Source organism: Octopus bimaculoides, chromosome 10, assembly GCF_046866305.1.
Source record: "Octopus bimaculoides isolate indiv1 chromosome 10, ASM4686630v1, whole genome shotgun sequence".
Taxonomy (NCBI): Eukaryota; Metazoa; Mollusca; class Cephalopoda; order Octopoda; family Octopodidae; genus Octopus; species Octopus bimaculoides.
The window spans coordinates 94,042,853-94,056,253 of record NC_142937.1 but is presented as its reverse complement, the minus strand read 5'-3'; the positions used below and the strand labels follow the sequence as shown (position 1 = coordinate 94,056,253).

General features: G+C 37.6%; 1 protein-coding gene across 5 annotated transcripts in view; it reads right to left on the bottom strand.

The window, feature by feature from the left end:
* The window catches only part of LOC106876563 (diacylglycerol kinase theta), a 158,920-nt gene that overhangs the window by 51,645 nt on the left and 93,874 nt on the right, over window positions 1–13,401 (bottom strand). For 3 of the 5 annotated variants that reach the window (XM_052971375.2, XM_052971374.2, XM_089359025.1), the window contains 3 exons: window positions 12,146–12,277; window positions 4,370–4,514; window positions 1,833–1,847 (listed from right to left, as the gene is read on the bottom strand). In XM_052971375.2, the coding sequence (XP_052827335.1) occupies window positions 1,833–1,847; window positions 4,370–4,514; window positions 12,146–12,277 (292 nt within the window). The remainder of the gene's footprint in view (window positions 1–1,832; window positions 1,848–4,369; window positions 4,515–12,145; window positions 12,278–13,401) is intronic. The other 2 variants (XM_089359024.1, XM_052971376.2) reach the window with 1 other exon arrangement.

The following is a 13,401-nucleotide window of genomic DNA, read 5'->3' as shown; positions in this document are numbered from 1 at the left end:
TTTAATTTCTGATTACCACATTGGATGACCACATCAAAGATCAACAATTTATTTGGTTTCTTCTTTTAACCTTTCATAATATTTCTGTTGAAAAAGACACTGCTTTTATTTTAATTAATTTTGAAACTATTGAAGAATTTAGTAACATAATTTTGTCAATTTGTAAGCTGGTGTTTGGAACATAAACAGACATGGAATTAACGAGGGAAGGTTTTAATTTAGATCACTTAAAACAAGGAGTTTGTTTCATAAGACTAGGAGCAGTCATAGGTGGATTTTGTCCAATGCACTAATGAGTCTGTTAGCTCATCACAATAATAATGATAATAATAATAATAATGATAATGATAATGATAATGATAATGATAATAATAATAATAATAATAATAATAATAATAATAATAATAATAATAATAATAACAACAATAATAATAATAATAATAATAATAATAATCTTTTATCTTTTGTTTCAGTCATGAGACTGTGACCATGCTGGGGCACTGCCTTGAATTTTTAGTCCTTATTTTTTAAGCCTAGTACTTACTGTATCAGTCTCTTTTGCCAAACTGCTAAGTTATGGGGATGCAAACACACCAACACTGGTTGTCAAGCGGTGGTGGTGGTAGGAGACAAACAGACACAAAGACACACATACATAAATATATATACATATATATATATGACAGGCTTCTTTCAGTTTTCGTCTACCAAATCCTCTCACAAGGCTTTGGTCGGCCCAAGGCTATAGTAGAAGACACTTGTCCAAGGACCATGCAGTGGGACTGAACCCTGAACTATGTGGCTGGGAAGCAAGCTTCTTACCACATAGCCATAACTGCACCTATAATAATAATAATGATTTCAAATTTTGGTATAAATCCAGCAATTTCGGGAGAGGGGGATGAGTCGATTACATCACCCCCACCCCCACCCCAGTGTTCAAATGGTACTTCTTTTATTGATCTCAAAAGGATGAAGGGCAAAGTTGACCTCAGTGGAATTTGAACTCAGAATGTGGAGACGGACAAAATGCCACTAAACATTTTGCCCGGCATGTTAACGATTCTGCTAGTTTGCCACCTTAAATAATAATAATAATGAGGACACCCCCTTCGGTCATGACTGACCACGGGATTGCACCTAGAAAGTTACTCTCTGAGGCACAAGTCCAGACAAGGTTGTTTGTGGAAGGCCAGCAGTCACCCATGCATCTCAGCCTCCCCTCTCCACACCACTGATGTCATCCAAGGGAAAGGCAAAGGAATCGACACAGCTTGGCACCAGTGACGTCACAACTCATTTCTACAGCTGAGTGAACTGGAGGAATGTGAAATAAAGTGTCTTGCTCAAGAACACAACACGCAGCCCAGTCCGGGAATCGAACTCACAACCTCACGATTGTAAGCTCGACGCTCTAACCACTGAGCCATGTGCCTTCACTATAATAATAATAATAATAATAATAATAATAATAAAGTATCAGAATAAATCAATTATAAAATAGCTATATATATATATATATATATAGAACTGTTTATGTAGTTTTCTTTTTTTTCCTTTTGAAGGAGGAGAGATTCATTGAATGAAAAATTTCTCCCAGATTAAAGAAATCTGAGATAGAATCATTGCTTACACAACTTTATTTCTTGCTCTTCTAAGAGAGATTCCCATCAAGAAGTTAGTGGAGGGAAAAACTAATTAAATATTAAGTTGGATCAATTTAGAGAGGTTTATTATACTCGTCTATCAATTTCTTGTGGCAGTTAGGGTTAGTTAACAACAGATTAAAGACAGACACAACTGAAGACTAATGAGTGAAGGATGATACTCACTTGGTATGTCTACGTCTAAACCAGCCCAGAGATGCAACGGAAATGAAACAGAAACGAAAATCAATTAGCAGCAGATGTGAAACTGTAAATTAAACTTTCTCGGTGTACAATGAAGAAACACTAAGTAAATATGTAAAGAAATGAAATACGAAAGTGATGATTGCATTACAGAATGTTTTGCCACATTGAGAGAGGCTGACATTTACAGTATCCATTACTTTTAGTCAGTTCTGACATTATTCAGTGAATGTTATCCAATAGTAGAAGAACAACTAAGAGTTCTTCATTCTGCTAATACCATCTGCCATCTAGGACACCAGCCTCAGAAGAGTTCTAGTAAACAAGAGAAATTGCACAAAACTACTACAGACTAAAAGTACAATTCTAAAAAAACAACCAATCATATCTCTGGAAACCTTTGTCATCTTTCTGAATCTTGTTTTGGCACCTTTATACTGCGCTAATGCAGTTGATAATCACATACCAGCACTTTTATCTTATGCTAATGCAGCATTTATCACACACCTGCACTATTATGCTGTGCTAATGTAACAGATATCACACACCTGTTTACACAATATCATGCATTATTCTTTCTATTTAACTGACCATCAAAAAAATGTCTCTAGATTTTCTTCTAAAAGTTTCCATTAATTTGGCTTTTGATAGTAACCACCTCCAAGGAACACATACAGGGATTCTACAGCCAACTCTAAGGCTGCAGAGAACTAAGGGAACTTATAGCTTGACAACAAACCTGTATAACCCAGGAAAGATGGAGAAGTGTGACTGATGTGGAGTAGTTTAGTGTGGTGATAGGGGCGTTTGTTGAAAGTTGGTAGCAGAGAAGATACTGAAATATGCACGTATGCGTGTGTGTGTGTGTGTGTGTGTGTGTGTGTGTGTGTGTGTGTGCTTAGAAGCTGTGTTTAGAGAGGAGGAGAAAGAAGAAAAAAGCAATAAAAGTGTCAGATAGTTAGAAAGAGACGTGTCAGATGGACGAATCAGTGAAGTCTGTGACTGTTTCAGCCTCTGTAGCTGCCAGAAAAACGACAGCAAAAGACATTACAGGGCCAACAAGGGAGCCACAACAAAGTGACACAAACAGCAAGAAACAGCAGTCAAGCTTCCCTTATATCGCACCCAATAGTTTGAAGAAATATAGAAAAGACACATCAAACAATATACTTCTAGAAATACTGTCTGAAATAGGATGGGGTGGACATGGTTGGAATACCTCTGGCAACAGTTAACTTTGCCAGAGCTAATCTCAGACTAAAAACAAGGATGTCACAGAATGGGTTGTCATAAAATATCTGCTAAGAAGTCTGAGTTGATGACATTAATTGAGATGCTAATTAATATAGAGATAATGGCTAGAAGAATGTAATAGAAAAACCAACTGAGAGGTCATGCATGGAAGAGTCAATGCAGACATCATGATGAATCGATTGAATTGTTAGTTTGATTAATGATAATTTCCTCTCTATGGATAGCAGAGTGGTTATGACTGAGCAGAAGATTAAAAGACATGTGTTTCTTATACAATTACTTAGACATTCTTTCTCAAGAGACAAATTATACTTGTATCATCAAATCCTTTTTTGTTCTAAAAATGTCTTCATTGGATACAACAAATGCTTCTCTCAAACAAGAAAGTTTCTTTAAAAAAAATTCATAAAATTCTAATTTTTCCCACAAAACATATAGAATTAATCAAGAATTAAAGTTTCTATAAAAAATTGTAATAGAATAATCTTTAGAGATGATGTTTTTCTTATGGGAGAGAGAGAAAGAGAGATCCACAGACAAAGGTGGATACTAAGCAGTAACCAATTCAGTATATAATTATTAAATAGACTTAGATTGTTTAATCATCACTAATTATAAAAGTTTGGTGATTTAATTTGTTTGTAGTGATAAATAAAATCTCAACAATAATGGATTTATTCATTCTTAATGTGTTCTGGCAGATTCAAATGTAAATGTCCGATTGCTGTTGAGAATATCTTCTCCCTTTAGGTGATGTGTGTCCATATGACATACAATTCATCGACTCAGCGGTGTAAGGGGACTTCCAAACACTGAGGTGCTTCAAACTTGTTGTGTGCCTCCTCAGTTTGAAGCTACTCCGCTGGACTGATGAATCTAACAAGAGCATAAGCTCTTGTTTATAGGAATCAGCAAACAAATTATTTGCTGATGCGTGCAGATGCCTAGCAAACTGAAATAATTTATGAGGTGGAAGCAGGACAACAAGACTCCAAACAATAAATGAATACATGGTTTATTGTTTGGATTCTTGCTGTTCTACATGCAGCCCATGAATTATGAAGACTGACCAAACCTATGAAAACTAGACCAGCTAATTTCAGTTTTTATAATTGTCTAACAATAGCAAAGTTACTTCTTCCTCATAAGATACTCAAGATTTACTGTTAATTAAAACATAAATTAGATTTATTTAAACGAATTAAAACAATGTTAAAGCAAATACAATAATAGTTAAATGACAATAAAAAGAGAGTAATGCTCACTGAATTTCTTGTTATTGAGTCCCAACAAAGTCTCCATGCTAACATCCAGCCGAGGGATGGTGAGACAACTGGAAGGCAGCATAATTTCACGCAAACTACCAAAATTGCACTCCTCTGGCAAGTGCTTGTAGCAGGTTGCATGAGCCTACGGGAGGGAGCAAGAGACATTCAGTTTTGGTATTAGATATGGACATGACTGAATCTACAAATATAAATGAAGACACACGCACACAACAGCAGACATTTGGGTATTATATGAGGTATGACCGAATATACAACTATCATCATCATCATCATCATCATCATCATTTGTTCTCCATGCTGGCATGAGTTGGACAATTTGACTGGAACTGGTAAGCTAGAGAGCTGTACCAGGCTTCAGCCTGGTTTGGCTTGGTTTGGTTTCTATGGCTGGATGCCTTTCCTAATGTCAAACACTTCAAGAGTGTAGTGGGTGCTTTCTACGTGGGAAGCAAATTTCCTAACCACACAAAAACACTTGTGCCTCATATAAAGTGGATTTGGTAGATGGAAACTGAAGGAAGCTGGTCATCGTGATGCATCATTTAAGATCCATTTTCCATGCTGGCAGGGGTTGAACACTTTAGTATGATCTGGTAAGTTCCAGTGTTGTGTTCAGCTCCAATGTCAACTTTGGCATGAGTTCTACAGCTGGATACCCTTTCTAATGCCAACCACTAGGGGGTACTTAGTTTGTTTTTTGACACTAGTAAGGTTGCCAAGTAACTTGCAGGATGAGAAAAGAAGAGGAAAAGCCCCCTTGATCAAATGTGTGACTTGGGGGGAGTATTTGAGAGGGGTGTGGTTTTATGTCAGGTGTTGAGAAGCTAAAGACTGATCTGAGGGACCAGAACAGGTGTCTTGCTACAGAGGAAATACATGGTTACCCCATATTGTATAAGGGTCAGTGCTGGTGCCATGTAAAAAGCATTCCGTCCATTCTGTGGGGTGGTTGATGTTAGGAAAGGCATCCAGCCACAGAAACCATGCCAAAAGACACAGTAGCCTGGTGTAATCTTCTATCTGGCTGGCCCATGTCAAACCGTCCAATCCATGCCATCATGGAAGGCAGGCATTATTGTCTCCAAGTTGTGACATGGTGTAATAGTTCTAAGCGAACAGCATCATCACACAAACAGAGTTATTTTGATTCTAATTTTCTGTGGAAACAGGTTTAGCCATGGGAAGTTGTATCTTGCTTGGAAACAGGTGAGGATTGGTGACAAGAATGGCATTAAGAGCACAGAAAATCTGTCTCAATGAATTCCATCTGACCCATGCACATAGGGAAAAGTGGACATTAAAACAGTAATGATGACACGAGATGATAATTTTTTGCTTTATTGAGTAGTAAGAATGAAAGGTAAATTTGAATTAGGTGGGATTTGAACTCAGAACATAAAGGGATGTAGCTAAATACTGAAAAGCATTTTATTCGTCTCACTCTAGCAACTCCACCAATCTTACAATAACAACAAAAACAACATAAGATGTAAGATTAAAAATGAAAAAAAACCCAACATGTTTGTTGATTTGACAACATCATGATGTAATGCATCATTATAATAATAGAATTCTTTGAGAAAGGATTATTAAATTCCAGAATATTCTACAACTATTTCTTGTCTCCCACTTCACCAAGAGTCAATACAATTACGCAATAAGGAAACCACTAGCAAGTCATTTGATCTACTAGAAATAGCAGCTAAATCTACCTTAAAGCACATGCTATTTTCTTTAAAGAGGAAGGAAGGATACATTAAATGATAAAGTTGTAGATATTCAAGCAAACAAAATGGTCATGGCTGGAATGTCTTTGATGGTAGATTCACTTGATCAACAACTCAAATCAGATTAAGGAAATAGGATCACTAAATAGGATCAGAGAAGGGTTAATACGGATTAATTTACCACCCACGCTACCACCACAAGCAGTTCTCTAAACAAGCACTTAGGTCATGCCACATGTCCATGTGTTGCATGTATACACACATGCATTTCTCGATGTGCTAATGCATATTTAAGTATCATATGTATGCATAATATGGCTGTGAGTGTACGGTTGAACGCATCCTTTTACTCTTTTACTTGTTACATCAATCGACTGTGGCCACACTGGAGCACTGCCTTTAGTTGAACAAATCGCCTACAGGACTTATTCTTTGTAAGCCTAGTACTTATTTTATCGGTTCTCTTTTGCTAACCACTAAGTTACGGGAATGTAAACACACCAACATCGGTTGATGAATGATGGTCGGGGTGCAAACACAGACACACAAGCATACATACATACATACATACATACATACATACACGATTGACCGCTAATTCCCAAAGTTCTTTTTTATTCTCTCTCTGCTTATTTCCTTGTGTTCCTTTCTGTTGAAGAGCGTAGGCTTGAAACGTATAAGACTTGGCACAGTTTGAAGAATCCATCTTGCGATTCTTTCTGGTGACATTCTAATCATGTTTGTAGTACCAGAGCTGTGACCTCTCAATGCAGGGGAGTAACAGTTCAACATGACTGACTTAGAGTGAACATTAGAATAATTAACCCAAATTTGCAATATTATTCACCCTTTTTTAAGTAAAGGGGTTTTTTTTAATGGGAAAACTTGTCCTGTTATTGCTTATATAAAAACTCAAACTACATTGAATTGAAAACACGAGAAATCAAAATGATCCCCATTAGTATGTAGATATGTATTTAATGCTATAATGTCCTAATTAGTTCATTGTCTTAGTTGGTCATGCTTGGGAATCCAGCCAGAAAGTGTAAGTTGCTTCTGAAAGGTCCCTATGAAGAGAAACCTGAGAATTCTCTCACAAAGAGCAGATGGAAGATAGATGGATGTCCTGATTATTTAAGATACGTCTATTAAAATTGAAGCACATTTAAAGAGTCAATAATCTATGGAAAAGGAAGGAAACAAAACAACAAAATTCAAACATTTCTTTCAAAAATAGCAGAAATATCAGATGTCTGATCAATTAGTTTGTGTATTGATTAATTTATATTGAACAAGATAGACACTGATTAGACCTGGCTCATTTCTATGAAATACTCTCCAATTCTCTTTACCAGCTGGTCACAGGCCAAACTCTGAATAGAGTGTAGTAAGTGTATAAATTATTTGAATAATGTAAAAAAATAGTGGTTTCTCCATTGCAAGTTTCTGGAAACACAAGGAAAGAATTCTAAAATTTTAATACATTCAAACTATTCATCATTATAATCTTGTAATAACAAACCCCAGAAAATATTTGATCAGATTTGAAATCAGAACACGTGCCTAAATGATTACACTCCTTGAAATATTCTCATCCAAAACAAACCAAAATATACTAATCATTTTTTATTACTGCTTTTTTACTAATTACAAAGCATTTTGCTAATTATAATGTTTTTCTTTTGCTAGAATTCTTCAGAAATAGATAACAACAATAGTGCATGGTTGTGTGATGAAGAAGCTTGCATCCCAATCATGTGATCCAGTGTTTAGTACCACTGTGTGGCACCTTGGGAAAATGTCTTTCCCTATAACCCTGGGCCAAACAAAACCTTGTGAGAAGATTTGATAGATGGAAACTGAAAGAATTCTGTTGTCTGTATAAATGTATATGAGTGTGTGTGTATCATCATCATCATCATCATTGTTGTTTAACATGTTTTCCATGCTAGCATGGGTTGGACGGTTTGACTGAGGACTGATGAGCCAGAAGGCTGCACCAGGCTCAATCTGATCTGGCAAAGTTTCTACAGCTGGATGCCCTTCCTAATGCCAACCACTCCGAGAGTGTAGTGGGTGCTTTTACGTGTCACCGGCACGAGGGCTAGTCAGGCAGTTCTGGCAACGACCACGCTCAAAAGGTGCTTTTTACGTGTTACCTGCACGGGAGCCAGTCCGACGACACTGGCAATGACCATGCTCGAATGTTGTTTTCCACGTGTCACCGGCACATGTGCTGGTAAGGCAACGATCACACTTGAATGATACATGCCATCGGCACGGGAGCCAATCCATGGCCCTGGCAATGGTCATGCTCAAATGTGCTTTTAATGTTCCACTGACACAAGTACCAATCAATCTATTTTCATCTTTCACACCTCCTGACTTTATGCTTTATACATGTGTGTGCATGTATGCGTGTGTGTGTGTGTGTGTGTGTACTCTTATCTAGACAGTAAATGATGATGATCATCATCATCATTATACAAGTGAGGATGTTTGTTTTCAGTCTTCTGCAAGAAATACGTCTAGTCGAGGGAGAATATTACCTTGTTTGCAACCAGATGAATGGTTGGTGAGAAGAAGGCTGTCAGGCCACAGAAACTTCTGCCTCAACATATTCTGACAGATCCATGCAAGTATGGAAAAATGGACTCTTAACGCAATTCTCAAGACAAATCAGTGAGTTGCAATGTGACAAGGCCAAAATCTTTGGATCTCAATCAAGAGAGAAAGAAGATTTGACCCCAGGACTGAATGAGTACTTTTTTTTTACCAGCTCCAGAAAGATTAAAGACAAAGTTAATCTTAGCAGGATTTGAAGAGCATACTAAGTGACATTCTAATTAATGATGCTTCCAATATTAACTCATGCTGTTCCATATTTTCGAGATGAGGAATTCTTTAACATTATTTACAATGGAAGGATAGGTGTCCTCATCTTGTTTCTGGTTACCAACAATGTTTCGGCTGATTTACTCTTCAGCCTTCATCAGGTGTTTTGGTAGAATTTTGAACCCAACTCTGGGTTCTCTTTCCTAAGGTACTTTTTTTGCTGATGTTATTATTATTATTATTATTATTATTATTTATTTATTCAAGGCCACCTGATGAAGGCTGGAGAATAAATCAGCCAAAACGTTGTGGTAACAACAAACAAGATGAGGACACATATCCGTCAAATGTAAATAATGTACAATATTAACTGGTTGGCAACCAGAAATATTTGCTTTAGCGTCACCACACATGACTGAGAGAGTGAGAGAGAGTACAGTGGCAATGTGACCTGAGTAGATTAAACAACTACAGTTGAACTGCAGTAGTGAAGTCAAACAGTACAGTGTGTGTGTGTGTGTGTGTGAGTGCACATCATTGATCATCACAGTTAAAGGGATGGAAGATGTGATTTGAACAGCATTTAGGAAACTATTTTTGTATGAATCATTCATCCAATTTTTCCCACTTAAAAAAGGGGATTATCTGTTACTAACATCGCTATTCTGTTATCTGCAGATTATAAAATGTCTCTGCTACAGATTCCTATGTTGAAGTTTTACCTCTGAAATACGAAACTTCTCCCTAAATAGGTCTGAATTTTAAATATTTACCTCCTACCCACAAGAAAAAAAAAATTCATATTACATCATGTCACATTAATTTAGCACTAATGAGATGAGCTAAAAGAGGAACTTCTACATGGTCTGCTAGAAAGTCAACCAAATTTCCCTCAATTCACATGCCACAGTCATAAGAAAAGGAAGGATACATTGGATATACAGGATGGTCATGACTGGAATCATCATCATCATCATCATCATCGTTTAACGTCCGCTTTCCATGCTAGCATGGGTTGGACGATTTGACTGAGGACTGGTGAAACCGGATGGCAACACCAGGCTCCAGTCTGATTTGGCAGAGTTTCTACAGCTGGATGCCCTTCCTAACGCCAACCACTCAGAGACACAAATTAAATCCATAAACATTCTCTGTTATCATTCATCATCCTTATTTTACCTGTTTTTACCATGTTTCCATGGGCTGCATGGGTCTTCTCTGGCACAGCGTGCCACCACTTTTGGGTCCTCCTCCTCTTCCTCCTCATAATGACGAGGTTTAGTCTCTTGAGATTAGCTTTCATTATTTCTTCCAATGGTCTTTCTCAGTCTACTTCTGTTCGGTCCATCTGGTACTTAATTGCACAACTGTCACCCTGCAAATGCATCAAATATTCTGCACTGCAGGCTCTCAAATGATTTCCTTCCAGGCTTTCTATGTCCTCTGCATATAATGCCACAGTTTCACTCCAATGGAACAGAGAATCCCCATGTCACAATTGAATCAACCAGGTGTTATGGTTTGGGCAAGTCTTTCATGCAAGAGGGTCATAGGACCTGTGTTCTTTGACAAAACCATTAACCAAGACCTTTATCTTAAGACGCTGAAGGAAACAGTCATTCCTGAATTGAAGCAGCAACAAGACAATGATGACTTTTATTTCCAATAAGATGGAGGTCCTTTCACACTATGCTCTAGTGGTTCATGAGTACCTGGGCAAAGAGATGAGAAACATATAGATTGGCCAATGAGGCCCAGTTGATTGGCCAATGAGGCCCAGTTGATTGGCCACCAAGATCACCAGGCCTCACCCCCGAAGACTTTTTCTTTTGGGATGTTGTCACAGACAAAGTGTTTTTTAAAAAGCTATGCATTGTTGATGCCATGATTGAATTCATTGGAGAGGCTTGCCAAGAAATTAAGACAAACAAAGAACTGTGTACAAAGACATGCTTAAGTGTTGAAAGTCAACTTCAAGAGTGCCTAGGCATGAAAGGCAATCAGTTCCAGCACTTGGGAGACTGAAATAACATGTTAAAAAACATAGAATTCTTATCCTAAAAAGGGAATAGAGAAATAGAGAAAAGAACATTCCACTCATATTAAGCAATCGTATACCTACATTTGCCCTGCCCCTGTATAACATTTTGCTAAAACAAAATGTCATGTCACATGTCATCCTGCATGTACAATGTTCAAATCCTAACAAAGTCAAATACGCTTTTCATTCTTCAAAGGTTAATACAGTACCAGTCACATTGGTTTAAAATCAAAAATAGTCTCCCACAAAATGTACATCAACACCATCATCATTTCCAATTTTATGTCTGCCCTCCATGCTGGTATGGGTTGGACACATTGTCAGTTCATATTCAGAGTTCCTGCACTCCAGCCTGTCAGTGGAGCACCAGATTTTGTTGTACATTACATTTTCACACAGTCTACACAGCTTGAAGGTGGCCTTCCTATCGTTAACCACTGCACAGAGTGTACTGGGTGCTTTATATTGAAGCCACCAGAACTAGAGAGAGGTTACCATGGTCCCAACATTTTATTTTTTATAATTGTTTTAGTTACTGTAGAAGTTGTTGCTATTACCATCACTATTATTGTTATTGTTATTATTATTATTATTATTATTATTATTATTATTACTATTACTATTATTATTATCCCACCAAAGACAACTTTACCTTTCATCCTTTCAAGGTCGATAAATTAAGGACCAGTGAAACACTGGGGTCGATATAATCAACTACTGCCCTTCTCTCAAGGTTTCAGGCCTTGTGCCTATAGTAGAAAGGATTATTGTTATTTGCAAAATAATATTTTACTATAAATATTTTAGCTGGTTTAAAAAAGGTCAAGTAAGAGTTGTTGGTTAATAATATCCAGCTGAAACCATTTTGCTGAGTTAGTCAACAAACAGTGAAATAACTAAACAAATAGTTTACAGTTGCTAACCTTGCTTTTCACTACTGTGGTTAACACATCAGTGAGATTTCCCAGGCAGCCAACTGCTGCTGCTTCAGCTAACTGCTCTACTATGTACTCAATATTATGAATGAACTATTCCCAGGCAGCCAACAGCTGCTGCTTCAGCTAACTGCTGTGCTCTGCACTCAGTATCATGAATGAACTAATCCAGTGTTTGTAGTAAAAACAAAACAAAAAAAAAAGAGATACTTACAGTGACACCACACCACTCACACCGCATGCCTGCCAGGCACTCTGAGGACCAGCAAGTCTTTTTACAGGACACACACTTGGAGTTAGCTGGTAAATTCCCCTCCCTCCAATGGTGGAAATGGACAATAGTTAACTGGAAATTAAAAAGAGAAATAGTTGAAAATTAAATAACGATATCATTTAATGTAAGTGGAAAATACAATAGAAATTTTGATATTTCAGGAAAAAGAGTCTTCACTCATTCTTTATAAAATTGTAGATACAATGGCAACAAGGAAACATTCTCTATAGAGATTCTCCTGTATTTTAAGTGTAGTTCCTATATTTGAGTGGCTGGTACATTTCACTACAAATTTTCCGTAAGTTTTACGTTATTTTTGCCTGGTGTGCTAATGTAAGTTTTACGTTATTCTGCTCAGCACTTCTCCTGCATCTGTCTTGCTGTGAAAATCATATCCACTGTCACTCTACCAGATCGGAAGCTACATTGAGATTCAGATAGGACATCATTTACGAGACACCCATTCAGACGAGTAAGAAGAATATTTGCCAGAACCTTGCCAGCAGCTGATAATAGAGCAATACCTCTGTAGTTACCACACATTGTTCTGGCTCCTTTTCTTTTATGTAGAGGAAGAATAATTGCATCCTTCCAGTCCTTAGGGATTGCACCATCCCCCCAGACTGCACTAATAAGTTCATGAAGGGACTGTGTGATGTAATTACCACCAAATTGCAAGACTTCAGCATAAATTCTATCCTTTCCAGGTGCCCTACCAAGATTCAATTTACTTATTGATGTCATTACTTCATCTATTGAGGGCGAAGAGTCTAAGGAGCCAATGATAGGTCTCTGTTGCATAGTATCAATCACTGTTTCATCTGTAACTGACTCATGGTTTAAGAGTTTAGAGAAGTGTTCAATCCAGCGATCTGCAATTTCTATTGATTTAGTAAATAGAATAGAAGACTTCTTGGAAAGCAAAGGAGCTGATGCAGAGCTGATGTTTACTGCCAACATGAGTCACAGGCTCGGGGATGTGGGAGTGCCATGATCTCTAGCACAAACCAAAGATCCCCAAAATGTCCAATGCCATTCCCTGCGTATCTGGTTTTATATCAGAGTGACCTTCTCCTAGAGACATGCTTCAACAGAAGCTGAGGGGTGCCCCCCTCCCAGTGGTCTTCTAGCACACCAGACACCATCTTGGAATTTCTTCGTACCCATGCTATTGCTAGATAGCCACTGAGCCTGCA